Source organism: Misgurnus anguillicaudatus, chromosome 17 (genome assembly GCF_027580225.2).
Source record: "Misgurnus anguillicaudatus chromosome 17, ASM2758022v2, whole genome shotgun sequence".
Classification (NCBI taxonomy): Eukaryota; Metazoa; Chordata; class Actinopteri; order Cypriniformes; family Cobitidae; genus Misgurnus; species Misgurnus anguillicaudatus.
The window spans coordinates 12,345,046-12,363,814 of NC_073353.2; the positions used below are offsets into that span (position 1 = coordinate 12,345,046).

Sequence of the window (18,769 nt, forward strand, 5' to 3'; positions counted from 1 at the left end):
GTACAGCTGCATTACCGTATTTTTTCACAACAGTAAAGTTAAAAATGACATCATTACGGCAATAAGAATTTAACACTCTTAAAAGATAAAATTAATCAAACTTGGGTTATGGATGCATTAAAACCAGATTTCTTAATTATAACAATCTTAAATGTCTTGACAACAGGGACAGCATTTCTTCTAAGATTCACTTAAAACTATGTTTTTTTGGGTGTAAAGAGAGGTAGGAAAGAAAAACTGACAGACAATCAGTAACATAATAATCAAAACATAACCCCATCGGTTTCACAGACAAGGCTTAAGACTAATCCTAGACTAAAATACATGTTTGAGCTGTCTCAACTGAATATAACTTGCACTAACAAATCTTAAAATATGCCCTTTGAAGATACAGTCTTTAAACATCTTTTTTTAAGGCATGTTTATTCATTTAACTTTAGGCCTAGTCCTGACTTTAGCTAAGCATTGTCTATGAAACCAGGCCTAAAATAGAAATAAAGCAGAGAAAAAAAAGAAATGGGGAAAAAAAGAGTTGGTGAATGCAGAGGACACAGATCTATGTGTTTTTGTCCAGTGTGGCGTGGGAAATCGGTTAAAGCCTTGTGTTTCCTCTGTAGGGTGTAGCTGTGGAAAGGGATCAATTGACCGAATGTATTTGGGGTAACAGTGCTAATTTAGGTCACTTCCCAGCACAAGCTCGATACCGTAAGCTAAAAATACCGCTGCACGGTTTGTTCCAGCATGTTTGTGGCCCGGTCGTGTGGTTTGTGATCGTCACTGTAACATTTACGTCATTGCAGGGGGAAACACATTTACACATGACAGTCACTTATCGCATACAGCAAACAAAGTCATAGAGTCTAAAGACCTTTTTTACACCACGTCTGATGTGATGAAACAATCCTCAGAATAAAACATCAAAGTAGACACAAAGTTATTTAGCCTAAAGGCTTTTCATTTGTGACCCTGGACCACAACCATAAACCAGTTGCATGGGTATATTTGTAGCAATAGCCAAAAATACATTTTATGGGTCAAAAATATCTATTTTTATGCCAAAATCATTCAAATATTAAGTAAAGATCATGATCCATGAAGCTATTTTGTAAATTTCCTAACATAAATGTATCCAAATGTATTTATCCCTTGTGGGTTGATGAGGCCATTTTTGGCCATTTTTGTTTTTTATGTCTTAATTTGGCCACAACTTTCTCTGTGTTTCAGCAAATGGAATGATTTTTGGTGACAAATCTTATATTTACACATATTTTGAGAAAATGCTTTGAAATTATGCAAAAACTCAACAATATAAGGTGGGCAAATTTACTACCCTTTCGGGTTGTTCGTGTACAAAAAAAGCCACTAAATTAAACAGCTGTAAAAATGTATTAGATGAAAAGTTTTTCAAATTTTTTTTCATAATCTGTCGCCCTCAGTACTGATCAAAACTATTGGTGCTGTCTGCAAGTGTGTCCTAAAATGCAAACTATAAATGCATCAAAGCCAATGTTTTTACCAATCTTTGACAAACCCAAGACAAAAAATCCAGTCCACAATCACTTTTTATATTGAAAATCTGTAATTTTGTGTTTTTTTTTTCATCAAATCAGTGACACCACTTTAAACTTGGCAATTAAAGAGTTAAAATCATGGAAAGTTTTTAAGGATTTGACACATTTATGAACAAAAAATAAGAAAAAATAATAATAATCTGATACATTTTTACAGCTGTTTAATTCAGTGGCCTTTTTTGTACACGAACAACCCGAAAGGGTAGTGAATGGGAACAACCCACAATGGTTATCATTAGTAATGTTGCTAGATTGTAGATTTTCAAAGAGTTGTATCTCGGCCAAATATTGTCCAATCCTTACAAATACATCAACGCAAAGCTTATACATCTTTCAGATGTATGAATCTCAATTTAAAAATAAAGACCCTTATGATTGGTTTTGTGGCCCAGTGTCACATTTGTGCAGGAGTTTGTCGATTACATTGCAAAACAAAAAGAATCACCAAAGATTGAAATGAAAAACATAACAAACAAAGCAGTAGCTGTGTTTCCATTACCCTATAAATTGCGCAAATTGTTATTGCGAATTAAAAATGCGGCCAATGGAAACACGTAAATTTCGTGAAAACTCTATATACTCCCACAGCCAATTCAGAAAAGGTTTATTTTGCAAAACTGCAATGGAAAAAGTGTATTCGCATTTTTAGGTCACCTGATGCAAGCAAGTTAATTATAATTATTATAATTAGTGAGTTAATGACATAATTATTCTTTAAGAATGATGCTGTATGAACTAAAACCTCCCAGACACACAGACACAGTGTCTGCTCCCAAGTATAAGAAGCTATCCTTGCCAATAATGTTTGGATAACACTACTACATCTCTTTCTATTTAAAATAATGTACTATTACTTCCAAGAAACACATACATTGTTGCTCCTAAGTATAAGGAGCTTTTCTTGGCATTTGTATGTTTTGATAATACTCTTATGTCTCCTTCGGTTAAAAATAACGCCTAGTGCAAAGGATGTGATATTAGTAAACCAACCAACATCAGTCGACATGATGTTTGGAATGACTTATCAGAAAAAAACTATGTTCAGTCACATATCATCGATTAATGGAAACGCTGTCATTTCTCAATAATCTTTTGTCAACATTTAGAAAATAACGATAAAAGTTTTGCACAAATCTGCAATGGAAAAGAAACTACAGACAGTATACACAACATTATCTAAAGGCCTGTGCACACCAAGTCCAAGTACAAATAAATAATGTGATTGTTGTGAATACACAATACTATCAAACTGAATTTCAACGTTCAAGGAAATTAGTAATGTTCTGAATTGGATTTGTTGATTTGTACCTTGTATTATATTCTTTATGTATTTAAATATTTTCATGTTTTTTTTGCTTTGAAACATTGCAACATTGTAAAAACATTTTTGAATGTTGTACGACGTGTTTCCAGATGTTTCCCAAACAATTTGGACTTTGTCTGAACAGGCCTTCATGGTTAAACGAGTGTATTTCGGCACCTTGTTAAGTTCCACATATTTTTTGGCGTCTCTGGCAGGAGTTAGCGTAGCACTCCTGTTAAGCATTGTGCCTTTGGGCCCACGCAGCTTCAGCCACTGGTGCTGGGGAACCAAGGATCCAGTTTGAGTCAGCTTACACTGGAACATCTGATGAATGAGCACGTTCTCACTAGCTGCATGGGGGAAGAAAGAGAAAATAAACACAAGGCTACACACATTTAGGGCTTAATTACGGCAGGCGCCAGAGCTAATTGTCTCCCCTCATTTACACCATCCCCCTCCCGAACCCGCACACTAACAAAATAACAGCACCTATTCACATCTCGCCGTGCGCATGTGCTAATTTCAGTGTGTTGACCTCTGACCTCTTAAACAAGCGAGGATAAAGAGTTACATGTGGATAGGGTGGACCCTGACAAACACGTGTCAGCAAGGACACCTATAAAGGTCACATTGGACTAGTGTTGTCACAATACACAATTGTTTCAGCGCCGATACCAAGTCAAGAATTGCTGTTCCGATACTTTTCTATACTTTTCCTGAAAATGGAGCAATACTCTCAAATCTCATTGCTGTGCTTTATTTTAAAACCGAGACAAAATACTAATCATATAACACACTAATAAATGAACATATGAACAGCAGATATATTAAACATTTGAACAAAATATGAAAAGCATCTCTATATGCAGTGGACATAGTGCAGTGGAACAACTGCTAACATTCACTTAACCATAACATTACCATAATTAATAGGAAATAATGAGCCTAAATAATAACCTAATTTTATTTAAGCTGTGATATATGGATTAATATAGGCTAATGTTTCCTGTACTTCAATGCCTGATTTATTTGTGGTTAACTTTCTATTTAAGTCCATAATTTCTTACAAGGCATTTCACAAATGATAAAAAGATTTTTTGCTTACCCCATTGGCAGTTTTTTTTTTTGCTTGTTTTATGCACAAAATCACTTAAATTTGATATTTTTGGTCTAAAAACTAGACTTATTGTCTTGGGTCGTTTTGCTCATCAAGAAAATAAATCTTAATTTAAGAATTTTTAGATATTTTTACTAAAAACTAGACAAAAATACTAAGAAATTGTTTTCTTGAAAATCACTTTTTGAAGTGTGTGATGTCAGAAGGGGATAATACCGCCCCTTACTGCACTACTCAACCATGTCACAGCAATTAAGTGCAAGGATCAGCTCATTTGAATTTAAAAGGACACATCCAAAAACAACACATTTTTGCTCACACCTACAACGTGGCAATTTTATTATGCTATAATAAATTATCTATATGGTATTTTGAGCTAGAATTCCACATACGTACTCTGGGGACACCAAACCAAAGATTTATTTTACATCTTAAAAGTCCCATTTAAATATATATACTTCCTACTAACCCAGCTGTGTAAAAACTGTTACTAGGAGTTGTTGACATGTTTCAAACTTGTGCTATGTTTTAGGTTACAGGACTGTGACTGTAACTGAAATAAACATATGATTAATCAATTTCAAAAATTCAGATATCTGCCAGAAAAAAAAAAAAGGACAGACCTCAGCCCTGCATAACTATGTAAAAGGTCCATGTTATAATTGCCGTAAATAAGAAATACTGTGTACAGCTTGAGTCGACTATAACACAAAACGCTTCATTCTTACATTTCATAACAAACAGGATGTTTTGTGGCAGAACATCCCTGTTTCTCTCCAGCGAGCCGGTCAGGTCATAGGTCATCTGCAATAAAGGACATACAAACACGTGTAAGTCAAACGCTAATAAAAGCCCTCTCTCTCTCTCTCTCATCATGACAAAGCGTGTTGACTCTCAGGAGAGATTCTCGGAAGACTCTTGACTACGTGTTGGTGTTTGTATGTGAACTGGGGGACCCCGACCAGGTCACATGACCGAGAACTCAGTGTGTGTGTGGTTAAGCTTCCCGTAACCCACCTTGCTAGCATAGTGAGTGACTGTAAACGATGGCCCCTGGTCTTTGGGTGGCGGGTTCCCATTGCCATCCTTGGTTGTGAGGGAGACCGAGTCTGTACAGGAGGAATCCAGCTGCATCTGCAGTCGCTTATAAAGGTTGATTTCACACGGCCGGGGGGACTGACTCTCCTCATCAATGATACACAGCACACCCTGAGGCTTCTGCAACACACGTGCACTTACAATGAGGCCTGAGATAATGTACCAAATAAAGAAATCAACGGATGTGGAATAGTGATTTTATTATGATGGACAAAATGCTTAGTCATCTTAAAGGACAATGTATGCTTGGTTCACTACATACAATTATTACACAGCTCGTTGGAATGCTTAATTCTGATTGGCCATGTGCAAGTTTGTTATTCACAGATAACAACCTCTCAAAACTAATAACACACGGTAACCCAGATATTGTAAATCATTTTGACAACTGCAGTATAATATAAATATGTATTTTAATAACATATAAAACATTATATTTACAAATGATTAAACCAAATAGTGTGTTCGTGACATTTGATAGTCTGGTCTTATCTTAAAAATTTCTAACAATTGTGAAAGCATAAAGTTTTATGAAGATATATTTTATTTATTTTGTTTGTCATGTTGATGACTTACTGATGCGGTTATTGTATAGGATTATTTTGTACAAGATGGCTAACTCATTCATTTTTTGTATGATTTGCTTTTGCTACCGTGACGTTGGGGTTAGGGGCAGGGTTAGGTGTGGGGTTTCATTATTGTTTTTTTTTTCTTTCTAATAATCATACGTATTTAATTTACTTCATACTTCGTTGATTTTTAGATATTGAACGGGATGCATGATAGGTTAAAATTGACCCAATGTTGGGTTGTTGTTATGCAACCATAGGTTATAATAACACAGCAGTTGGGTTAAAACAACCAAGCATTGAGTCAATTTTAACCCAGCAGTGTGTTATGTCCAATATTAACCCAGTAATTTTTAGACTGTGGTTTTACTACAGTAACAACGGTCTAATTATGGTTTTTGTGGCAACCCCATTGTTATTTTGTGGTAACCATGGATTGACTATAGTAAACATGTTTTGTTTAACTGTCCCAAAACTGTGGTCAATTTTATGTATATTTCACAAGTTTATATGTCTATACTGCCTATACTAATATGAATTTACTGTAAAGCTGCTTTGCAACAATATAAACATGTAAAAGCACTATAGAAATGCATTTGTATGTATAAAAAAAACTGAGATCAGTGTACCTGACACATATTTTTTTCTGTAAGAAGTAATATTGTAAACAATAACCGTTAGAGACGTCGGTTGTCGCTGCTTGTCATATGCCAACACATATGAAGCTACTGTATAATACAAAACAAATAAAATGTCTGTGTAGGGAGAGAAATTGTGGCTGTGTGCGTAAAATGCTGTGTCACTGTTTTGCCAAAGGCTGAAGTCATCTGATGACTCGTAAAACGGTCACATCTGACAAATGGCTAATAGTCATCGTGTAAAAAACAGACTTTATCACATTGTTGGGACACTTAGGGGAATTCATATGTCTGTCTGGCCTTTTAAAAAAAAGCGTCAGCAAACACATTTATTATTTAGTCAGTAAATGAAGAGACTTGGCCTAGTACCGGCCTTTACAAATTCAATAGCAGGGGTCTTTGTAAAGGATCAACAGCCTCAGGGTGGGAAAAAATCTTTCCACCTTTCTGTAGTTTTCGACAGTTTCCCCCCTCCCCTCGCCTCTCGGAAATCCTCTATGGCTCTGTACCTGGAAGAAGAAGTCCAGTACCGCTGGCTGGTTGCCGAGGGAGCGTATCGTCTCCATGGCAACCCCCTCCTGTAGACATTCCTGTTGCTCATACTGGAAGAGCACCTCTTGCGTGTGCTGTCTGATCCGCTCATTCACCATGTTAATGCACAACTACAAAGAGACAAACGTTTGGTTAAACCTCTGCTCGAACAATGCATTTGATATTTTACTGTTAGCACTACTTTGTTAAAGGGATAGTGTACTTTAAAATGAAAATTCTGTCATCATTTACTCATCCTCATGTTGTTCCAAACCTGTATGAATTTTTTTCTGATGAACACAAATAAAGATACTTTTGGAAGTATTGTGATAAATGATGAAAAAAGTATTTTGATAAATGATGGTAAGCACACGGTTGACGGTACCCATCATATTTTTTATTCCTACTATGGAAGTCTATGGTCACTATCTGCTGTGTGTTTACCATCATTTCTCAAAATATCTTCTTTTGTGTTCATCAGAAAAAAGAAATTCATACAGGTTTACAACAACATGAGGATGAGTAAATGATGACAGAATTTTCATTTTAAAGTGAACTATCCCTTTAACCTTTTTTGCCTCCAAAACATGATTTTATTTCAAATTAATGGTTGCTCTGAGCACAACGTATTGTTTTTATCCTAGCCCAGTCACACAAAATTACGTAACTATAGTCACGTAATATTTTTGGTTCTTTTTCGTGATACTGTCACAAATTTCTGCATTTTTTCGGCCCTGACCCTAACCCTAACTGTTTTGTTCTATTTTCTTACCATTTTCACTTTGGTTTAGGGTTATATTTACATAAAATGACATCCTTACCCACACCCAACTCTAACCCTAACGCAGTGCTTCTCAAATAGTGGGGCGGGACCCCCGGGGGGGCTCGAAGCAACACCAGGGGGGGCGCGCGAGACCCCGGGGAAAATACTTTTTCAGGACGTGATTTTTTTGCACCGTCACTTAAAGACATTACACCCCAATCACGCTGATAAGCCGCTGGAGTTTTTTATTATTATTTATTGATTATATTTAATTTAATTTTTCAGTATCAAATGGTCAAAAAATATTATACTTTAAATAAAGATTGATTTTTTTATTTCAGGCAAATTTATGCATTTTTAAGTCTTTTCTGTTACAGACTAAAAAACAATGTCAATAAAGTTATTCTTAGTTGTAAGTTGATTGATATTTCTTTTTTTGTGTTTTCTTTAATGTTAATAAGGATACAATGTTTTACAGATGTGCAATTTTATAGACAAATTATACTATTTACAGTCACGGCGGAGAGTTGGGGGGGCGCAAAATGTTTACTTCTTCCTAGGGGGGCCGTGACAGAAAATAATTGAGAAGCACTGCCCTAACGCCAGGCGACGTGTTTAAAATTTAGAAAATATAAAAAAAATCTGAAAAAATAGTATAAACCAATACTTAAAGTAACATCTTAATGCAAACACCAAATCTAACCCTAAACCGAAGCGACAATGGTTTGAAAATAGGAAAAAGCAGTTGAGTAACCAAAACGTGAAAATGACACAAACAGAAATTCGTGATACGATCAATCCGCGGAAATTTGTATCACAAAAAAAGAATAAAAAATTACGTGACTATAGGTAAATAAATAAGTTTTATCCACGTGTAACTTTAATATTTGGTACAGTCCACCTTTTGCAGCAATTACAGCATGTTTCTGGCATAGTGTCAGTATATTTTCTCAAAACATCATCAGTAATGTTATCCCATGTCTTCTGCAACTCAAGCCAAAGGTTTTCTTTTGAATATACAAATGCAGTTTATTTTCCAACTTGCCCCAAATTTGCTCAATGAGGTTGAGGTCCAGACTTTCAGGGGGGCAGTAAGAGAAATAATTTAAATATTCTTATAACTTATGTCATTTTAGTTCATTTTCTTCTGCATATAAAGCAACGCATGGCTACTGCTAAAAACAGCAACAGCGTACGTTTCATTCAGACCTCTACCAAGAAAATGAATTTCACTCGTACTTATGAAGTATATTATTGTCATTCTACATACTTTCCAAACAATAGGCCCAGGACAGGTGACGCATGTTACTATGGCTTTACCGGCACGTACACACTGGGCGACTGAAACAAAGAGCTGGCGTGCATGATTCGTACTGTCGTTGAGGCTATTAACAAATGCGGCTGTACAAAGCTAACCCCTCACACTTAACATACCTATAACTGCACTCCACACATGTGAGCAGGTTTATTCCTGGAATTCATCTTAACCACCCGGTTACTTCACATTGATCACAGTGAATTATTGACTGATTTAAATCAAAAACATGACTGCAGAGACAAAAGTCGAAAACAAGAAACCCTACTGAAAGGTGAACAGCCAAAGCGTGAACTGGACTGATTCCACAAACACTATAAAGCATTCTCAGAAATACTCGGACGATTGTGGAAACGTTTCCAGAAACTGCAAAAGTTACAATTTCTGATGGAAGAGGAAAAGTTGGCTTTCTTCGACAGAACAATTCTTCATTTCAATAAATCTTGCTGTTGATTTAGGAACAGCTTAGATTAGGTGTAGATGTTTTGATCCAGCTGACCAAAAGTTACGTCTATCAGAGGGAAGTATATGGCATGGCTGTATCAACACTGGTGACTTCCAACTTTTATGTGGCAGGAAGCGCTGGATGAAGTACAAACGAGAACGGTGGAAGTGATAGAAAGAAAGAAAACAATCATCTCAGGGGAACGTGTGCGCCTCATCAACTTCTCATCATGAGCTTTCACAACACCACGGGATGCCGTAGGCTTGCCTGACCATGTTCAGGAAACAACATAAAAGGACAAAGATTACAGCTGAGATGAGGAACTTGGAGAGGCAGAATTCCAGAGTGGTTAAGATGGGATGCAGGGACCAAAAGGTCCATCAGAGGAAAAAATAAATTACAGAATGTCCATCGTTTCTTTAATAAGTAGCCTACATGTACACAGTATCAGGAATAGTTAAAAAAAGCAAATTCTCTTATAATTTACCCTCAAGCCATTCAAGATGTATATTTACTTTTATCTTTAGTTGAGCACAAACACTCATCTTCATATTCAGGATCTAAAATGGAGCTCCAAAAAGCGCAAACCATTAAAGTCAATTAAGAGTAAAAGGGCATCAACAATATAATAATTACTGTATATAATAACTATAACAATATTAGTGTCCACAATAACAGTAATGATAACGTTATGTTACTTTTGATGGCTAACTTCTGGGTGACGTGCTTACGTTTGGGAGGAGTTATGCGCTGAAAGATGTGGTTTAATCAACCAGATGTATTTACACTTGTCCAGTTTCACCTGAAATGCGTCCCAGACCACCTCTTGAAGTGGTTTGAGCGATCAGATTTAAATCCGTCTCGAAAACGTTTCGAAGGGCATTTACACCTGGTCTTTTTACAATCAGATAGTTATCCGATCAAAGAAAACGCATGAAGTGACCAGGTGTAAAAAGCCCCTTAAAAGCCCCTTGCGATAATTTATCAAAAACGCGTACGTGTGATTCACAAAACAAACGCACCCACAGAAAACGCGCGTACCCCTTTCTTTTTAGATGTGAAATCTATAAATCGCAAATTATCTTGAACTAGTTGAACTAGGAAAGCTGATGCAGCCAAGGCCTTTTTAGAGAAGCTGCTGGCAACGCAAAGACCCGCCCTTCACTTAACCCCATTTGTTCAGCTCCCATCCATTGACCAATCGGCTATCCTAACCTTAACCAGACTGTGATGACCTCACGTGATGACCAAAGAGCTTTTATTGTTTTCGTGAAGCAGACCGCAGTAGGTTTTGAAACTCCCGTTTATGGGAAGTTGAGACCCACCCCCCCCCCCCCGAAAAAACAAAAACTCTTCGGATCTACATGATTCACGTGGATGACCTTTTTCTATTCAAAACGCCGAAAAGCGACTAGTTTGCAGGTATGTAAAGGGATAGTTCGGCCAAAAATGATATTAAACCCATGATTTACCGGATGAGTTATTTTCGTTTATAAAGTTTTAAATGCCGATATTTCTACAACAAAACTGCGCGGATTACCCTCAGAAGGACTTTGTTTATCATCGTGGAGCCGTTTGGATTTATTTTGTGAAGGATGGATGCACATTTTTTGGACTTGAAGGTCGTGGACCCCGTAACTTCACATCAAGTTTTTTTATGGTTTATATAAGGCTTGTTTATTTGACACATAAGCCAAACAATTGAAAGTACCCTGAGGGTCAAAAAGTAAAGTGTAATGTACGCAAAAAGTAACGCCTAGGGGTACCTTTAAGCTAGAAGTATAGTATAGTCCTGTTTTTATGCATACGCAAGAGTCCGTGTACAGTGCGCAACTGCGCGTGACACAAATTTCATCATCAGAATAGTATGCACGTATCTTCAGACCACGCATACTTTGTAATTGTAGGCCATGCATGCACGTATATAAAAATTGTATATGTAGCCCAGCAGATGCATTGTCACATTGCGCATGCGTCGAATGTCTGTGTACACGTACGAGTCAAATAAACTATGCTTTGCGTTTTGCCGTGCGCGTAGGTTCGCGTACACGTAAAAAAACAAAGTTTACTCTGAGCTTTAGCATCTTCATTAGTGACGTGAAAGCCGTGTCACAAGGCTTCGTTCTTTTTTTTTGATGACTTGGGGGTGAGAATATGTAAAGGAGTAAACGACATTCAGGAATACCCTAGAGATTATATTTAGCAGTATGTCGTATCGTTCATCTGCTGTAATCAATCACTCCGAAAGTGATCCCAATGATATCGTTTCTCGTATCTTTATCGTTATAGTTGTGGTGTGAACTCCGCTATTGTCTTTTGAAAACTATATAGTTAGCATTGTCGTCAGTGGTGTGCACGACGCTTTAATTATTATTAGAAAATTATTATTCCTTTAACGCCACTGACATTATTGGTTTAACCCTAGTATGCATAACACATCAGTATCTCTATCCTTAATCACTGTCAATCTAACCTCATATGTGTTCGTGTAACCTTGAAAGGTCAAAATTGTAAATCTCGTCTTTTCACATGTGGATTAAAGGTGCATACCATTTAGGAGATGAGCCATCGACATCTAGCTGTTTCATAAGCATCGCCCAACCTGTCACACACATCACAAGGGGATCTCTCGAGGGATTGTGGGTAAGCACTTATCTCTTCTAACGCCAGCACTGATTTATACCTCCTTGTCCAATGCTGTCGAGTAAGATCTAAGAAGACACACACGTGTCTACCTCTCAACAGCTGTCAAGGAGGTACTACACAAACATACACAGACAGTGACCCTTGCCATTGCCATATATGGGGATGGTTTGGGTGTCCATTATGCCAAGCTGAATTTATTCATACTGGAATGTATGAAAGCACACCTATTGTGAATTTTGACATAATTTGAGTGAAAACACTCACAGATCTATTGGTGAATAGTAGACCATTGAGAGTTACCATGCAGAACACTTTAAATGGAGAGATCAGTGTGCGGGTTTACGAGCAGGATGGAGACAACCAGCTCAGACAGGAGCTGATATATATTAACCATTACATCACAGTGTCCCTAATTTACCTCATACACAATCCCTATAGAGTCTAAGTCAACAATGGTATTGCTTGGTGCCAAATCCAGGCCAAACCCAACTGCGCACACAGTCTCCTTTGTGTCTGATGCCAAGGGTTCAGCTAAGGAGAAAACACTCCCTCTGTCTCACACATCAACCTCGGTACAAAAACAGCTCAGGCCGTAAACGTGGCTACTGAGGATTCTGGGTAGGGGGTGGCGAAGTGCACATGTGGCTTCAAAAACATTAATCTCTCTTCAAAGCACAAGAATAACACAACTCATGCTTTTGACAGCGGTTGCTTTATGTTACGCCACACTTTTGATTCTGAAAAAAAATGAAATGTATGCGTATGGCACGCTGAGCTACATGTCTGGGTATGACTCCAGCCATGGCTTCTGTCCAAAATAACAGCTCTGTGAAATACAGACACCACAAATGTACTGATGGTTTTGCAATAAGTTAAATTGCACACTCACAGACAAAAGTTTTGCTTGACATTTCACCTCATTGGGAAACAATTCGATTTATGGGGTTCAACTTGAAAGTTCACTTAAAATCAAGTAACGTCCACCAGTCTTGTTTAAAGCGAGACATCATTATGGTGGAAAAAGCCGACAGAAGAACATCCTGTTCAATGATAAGTCTAAAAAGCCATAGGTGAAAAAAGGCACCAACAGAGATATGTGGGATAGATCAGTGTGTTCCCCCTTTATGGGATACCAGGAGCACAGTGCCCGTGTTCCCATTGGTCTGCATCTCTGCAGTGCAAAAGTAAAAAAAACTCCAAAGTAGAAAAAAAATAGTTACGAACAGTTTGGGTAATGCAGAGCGAGCTAAATAACTGGAATGGTGTTTCTCCGAACAGACAGAATTCAGGGTGGTCAGCAATGCAGAATAAGTCTTACTTAAAAAAAAAACCAAAAGTGACATGTTTTGGCACAACTAATTTATTAGACCACCACCAAATGTAAGATTTGTGCCACAGGGGCATGTGAGGTCTGTCTCCTCTTACCTGTTCATAACCGTTCCTCTGGAATTCCTCAAAGCCGAATATATCCAGAATACTTATTTCTAGTGCAGGATCTCTGTAAAACAGAAAGGAACACATTTTACAATTGTTGAGAGAAACTACTTTTCTGACTGCTGATCTGAAGTCAGCGGCTGTCATACAGCAGCAAGCAAAAATTAAGCGGATGACCTACTGTATTTCAGGCGAGATACTGAAGTGTGCATCCAATGTCTGATCCTGTAAACACTCAATCAATGAGAAGTACATACTACATTGAATTCAGTACACACAGTACTGTCACAATAAAAGGTTTTAAGTGCAGAACTTCAATCTGTCTACATTAAAAGGATCAAAGGGGCATTTTATTTTAAGCTGTGTGTTTGAGGCAACACTAAAATATAAGTGTAACGATAATTCGCGATACACACTAATAATACCTGTCCGGTATCGCAAAGGCGATATTATGCACCACTCTTTCATGTACTATGGCTCTTTGATCAGTAAGAAGTCCTTACCCATCTTATTCAGGCTTATAACAGGCATTTGAAAAAGCAACACTCGTCAAACATAATCATTATAAATATTCTTTATTATCATGAAAATACCGGAAAAGGTTTGAAGAAAAGCGATATAAATATGCTTATAGACGGTTTCAGCAGTAACAACATAAACAAGCGGCTGTTGCGGTCCGCAGTAACTTCTGGTAAACTCCGCTAATAATAAATAACAAAGTACTTTAAACATAGTTTATTTATATAACAAGCAAAACAACAACACATAGATTACATAGGAAACCAAAACATTTGTTATTTTTGACGAGGCATTTGTTCAAGAGATCAGTTTAGCAACTAGTTAGACCATTAAAAAAACGAAACCAGAAGAAAGGTTCGGATCCAGACGTGTATCACATGCGTCTGATGAAACCGTCTATAGGCATTATGTGGCGCTGCGTGTACTTCTTCTGCGGTGCACAATGTGTTTCTGCACGTGAGCGCCCTCTGGCTTTTGGATGTAGCGGCATTTCACCGTAATTCACTATAGCAAGCATAATTGCATGATGTATCGCTACACCCTTACTTACAAATAAACTGGAACATTTACGTTGCATGAGTTGTTTTTAACTAAAATGTACAAATAACCACATAGATATTTACACTAGATGTCGTCTTGGGGTTCTAAGCATGCGTCAAAACCGACGCCATCTTAGAACAGGGGTCTTGTCATAGGAAATTGCTAGGTAAAGCTACTATCTTCGCCTGTACTTCGAATTTATGGACGATGCCGGACTTTTGTACTGCGTATGGATGTTAGGGCTACTAGCACTATGCATTATAGTTCGAAAAAGTAGATTTTCAAAATATCAAAACTTAAATTTTTTTCTGTTCTCAATGCTAAATAAATGTCTGACTGTTGGAACGGAAAAAAAAAAAACTAGAAAATCGCATGCATAACGATTTAGGGTGATTTTATTTCCGTTACACCATTGCCTACAATGACGCTGATGCAGAGCTCCCCTGTTTCAAGATGGCGGCTCTATTTGACGCATTTGTTCCGATGAACTGCCGTAGCCAAAGTGACATCTAGTGTACATATCTATGAAATAACCTTAGCATTGTGTAAGCTATAGACGGTTTCATCGGACGCATGTGTGTTGTCGCGGTTACGCTTCTGGTCGGAACTTTATTTCTGGTCTCAGTTTGTTTAATGGTCTGACTAGTGGCTTAATGAACTCTGGAACAAATACTTAGTCAAAAATAACAAATGTTTTGGTTTCCTAAAGACAGGGGGAGACAGCGATCATGAATCACCACTATGTGAAGGCAGGTTTGGCAGCCGGTTTGTAGTTAACATTTTATCCATTATAGTATTTTACACAGCAACGTTAGCTCAGTGTAATTTTTTATTCACTTTAGCTATGAAATATGAACTAAGGTAATCTAATTGTTGTTTATTTTGCTTATTATCGGTGCACATTGAGTTTTTGTACGAAAACGCCCTCTGGTTTTTGGATGTAGCAGCATTTCACCATAATTCACTGAGAAGCATAGCAAGCATAATTGTACAGTGTATCGCTACACCCTTACTTACAACTAAACTGGAACATTTACATTGCATGAGTTGTTTTTAACTAAAATGTACACATAACCTTAGCATTGCGTAGGCTATAGACGGTTTCATCGGACGCATGTGCATTGTCACGGTTACGTGTCTCGTCAGAACTTTACTTCTGGTTTCTGTTTGTTTAATGGTCTGACTAGTGTCAACTCTGGAACAAATACCTCATCAAAAATAACAAATGTTTTGGTTTCCTAAAGACAGGGGGAGACGTCGATCATGGATCACTGCTATGTGAAGGGAGGTTTGGCAGCCGAGTTAACATTTTATACATAATAGTACACTTTTTACACGTTAGCTCAGTGTAATTTTTAATACGCTTTAGCTATGAAATATGAACTAAAGTAATCTACTTGTTGTTTATTTTGATTATTATCAGAAATAAACTACTCTAAAAGGACTTTGTTGTTATTGATACTTAACAGAGTGTACCCAAAGTTACGTGTGTTCCACGAAAGCCGTTTGTTTATGTTGTTACTGCTGAAACCGTCTATACCAACGCTATCTCATTGCAATTCATATGTATTTTACGAGGTGGCTAATTCATATTAATTCGTACATTTTTGTACGATTTGCCTTGACCCCTGTGACGTTGGAGTTAGGTGTGGGGCTTTATTATTGTTTTTTATGATAACCGTACGTTTTTTGCACGATTAACTTTGTACTAATTCATACAAAATGGCCAACTCATAAAATATGTACGAATTCTCATGAGATCAGGCTGCCTAGAAATACTAAATGATTAAAAAACTAAATTAAGATTGTAAATGGTGTGTTGCGTAGAAACCATCCTAAAGTACATCTCACAATAATTTCTCAAAAATGTGTATGTGTGACTTATAGAATAAACGTATGCACAGAAAATCTGCGTACCCTTTTCTTTCAGATGTGAAATCTATAAATCGCAAATGATCTTGAACTTGTGCACAGCTGAGCAGTTTCAGATCTCCGCTTTTAAACGATGCCCAATTAATGTTATCGACATATAAAAGAGCACCTGTCAATGTTCAAATCCTTTTCAAGCAGCAAGAATGGCTTATATTTCCAAAAACCTGCAGCAATCGGACAAGCAAAAGTCTGCTCAGACCCTGACGTGGCGCCAAGGACATTTTTATAAACGTACAGTTTTGCGTACGCACACTCTATGATCAAATCTGTGCGTATGCACTCTTAAACGACGCCCACAATTTTCCGTTGTTTCCCCTGTGGCATGGGCAGCTATCATGCCCTCACTGACCCATAATGAACATTCTCGTCTACACATCCATAATCAATAGACAAATCCAAAGCGGTTTGCTAGTGAAACGCTGACTGGGGCAAAAAGGTCCAGCCTGCTTTTGCCCATATACAGTATTGATCATGCACCAGAATGCCCTCATATAAAGGCTGACACCTTTATTTACTCTGCACAGACTTTTAATTGTGTGTTATTTCTTGAATTTATAATATACAGTATGTGTCTAAAATTAACAATTGCAATGTGGCTTTGGCAATTAAAAAAATAAAAATCAAACTGGCATGTTTAATGTTTTCCTAAGCATCAGCCTAAAAACTTTTATCTGCAGAAAAAGTGGTGACACTCGTGGTACACTTATTGCATTGAGCCACCAAAGTCAATCATGATGTGTTGTGACATTGTGACAGGTGTCGTTGACATCTCATGCATGATGCTGTCAGAAACACAATGACATGGGCTGTTTCTCATTCTTTAAGGAAAATGGCTAAATCGCCCTCACCTCTGCATTAGGACACAAAAATACATTTTTATTTAAAAACATTTTTTTGCATCAGAAATATTTATGGTCGCTTAATTTTTTCAGTTTAATTGCTGTTAGCCAGTGTGGCAAAAATAATTGCATACCACCAGTCTGGTAGTCTTTAGTGTACGTTTGAAGTCTCCAAAGGTGAAAATATGCATGCTATGTGATCCTGGAACTTTCAGTAGACAACAGGTCGTGAGAAATTGTGTGAAACGATGATTCATTCTAATTTAAGTAAAAATGCACATACTTCAAGTTCCAAGAAAATTTCTCTTATTCCTGCAAGACGCATATTTCATTAAAAAAGGGGAGGGGGTCGTTCTGCTGGCGTGCTACATGCCGTGTCGCTTACTATTCAAACGCATCATGCAGCAACCTCGCAAACGCTATGTAAACTATTCCAAAAGTTCATCGTAAATCCTTGTTTTGACTGATGTTATCACAGAAGGTTTTTGAGAAGGGCGTGAGTTGTGTGTGTTGCTACCGAGTCACAGCTGAGTAAGTTCAGCGAACTGTTAAGATGTATAAACTGTGTGGATCGTTGGCTGGCAAGCATGGTTGAAATGATATCTACATTAAAATGGGCTGCAAGTTCAAATAAACACATAAATCAGTCTTGTCACTTGCTTTCAGTAACATAATCTCTTTTATTCTGTCCTTTCATTCATGCACTTTCAAGAACACAAAAGACGCTGCCACATAAAACACAAATCCATGCTGCACGCATACAGTTGTACTGTATATACAATCTTACCCAATGCTTTCCTCTTGGCCTTGGAGGTAAAAGTTAATGTTATTGACTAAGAAGCTGAAGAGTCGTCCGTATAGAGATTTGGTCAGGAGGTCTCTGTGACAGTTGGACATTTCAACCGTATGCCGCCTTGTTATGACATCACCTGGGCAAAACAGGGCAAGTGGCAAGATGTAAGTGACCTTTAAACATAGTTATATGAACAAAAGCAGTATATTGCTGATATTTTACACATAATGGAAGTGAATAGGAACAAGGGCTGTAAAACTCAGAAGAAAAGCAAAAAAGGATCCCATATGCCTCAAGTGTATAATAATATAATAACTTTGCATGCAGAACAGATCGAAGTATGGGTGCATTCCAACTTGAAGGCTGCGTCTTCCGAAGGCCATATTCGAAGGCCAATGACGTCACCACGATGAAGGCTGTCCCAATTCGGAGACTCCAGATGTAGCCTTCAAATTCGTCTTTTGTTTCCCCCGAGAAATAAAGGACCATCAGAAGAATCCTTCACAGCTTTGGCAATCCCATGATTCAGTGCGCACCTGTGACACCTGGGTATTTTTAAAGGTCCTGTTTTTTTTGTGTTTTTGAAGCTTTGATTGTGTTTACAGTGCACAATATAACATGTGTTCATGTTTCACGTGTACAAAAAAACTCTGTATTTTTCACACAATGTACTTCTCTGTATAGCGCTGTTTTCACTGTTCTCAAAACGGGCTGAT

General features: G+C 37.5%; 1 protein-coding gene across 9 annotated transcripts in view; it reads right to left on the reverse strand.

The window, feature by feature from the left end:
* The window catches only part of myo16 (myosin XVI), a 269,807-nt gene that overhangs the window by 60,951 nt on the left and 190,087 nt on the right, over window positions 1–18,769 (reverse strand). For all 9 annotated transcript variants that reach the window (XM_055214652.2, XM_055214651.2, XM_055214654.2 and 6 more), the window contains exons 20-25: window positions 18,048–18,189; window positions 13,422–13,494; window positions 6,806–6,958; window positions 5,009–5,209; window positions 4,720–4,795; window positions 3,052–3,224 (exon numbers count right to left, since the gene is read on the reverse strand). In XM_055214652.2, the coding sequence (XP_055070627.2) occupies window positions 3,052–3,224; window positions 4,720–4,795; window positions 5,009–5,209; window positions 6,806–6,958; window positions 13,422–13,494; window positions 18,048–18,189 (818 nt within the window). The remainder of the gene's footprint in view (window positions 1–3,051; window positions 3,225–4,719; window positions 4,796–5,008; window positions 5,210–6,805; window positions 6,959–13,421; window positions 13,495–18,047; window positions 18,190–18,769) is intronic.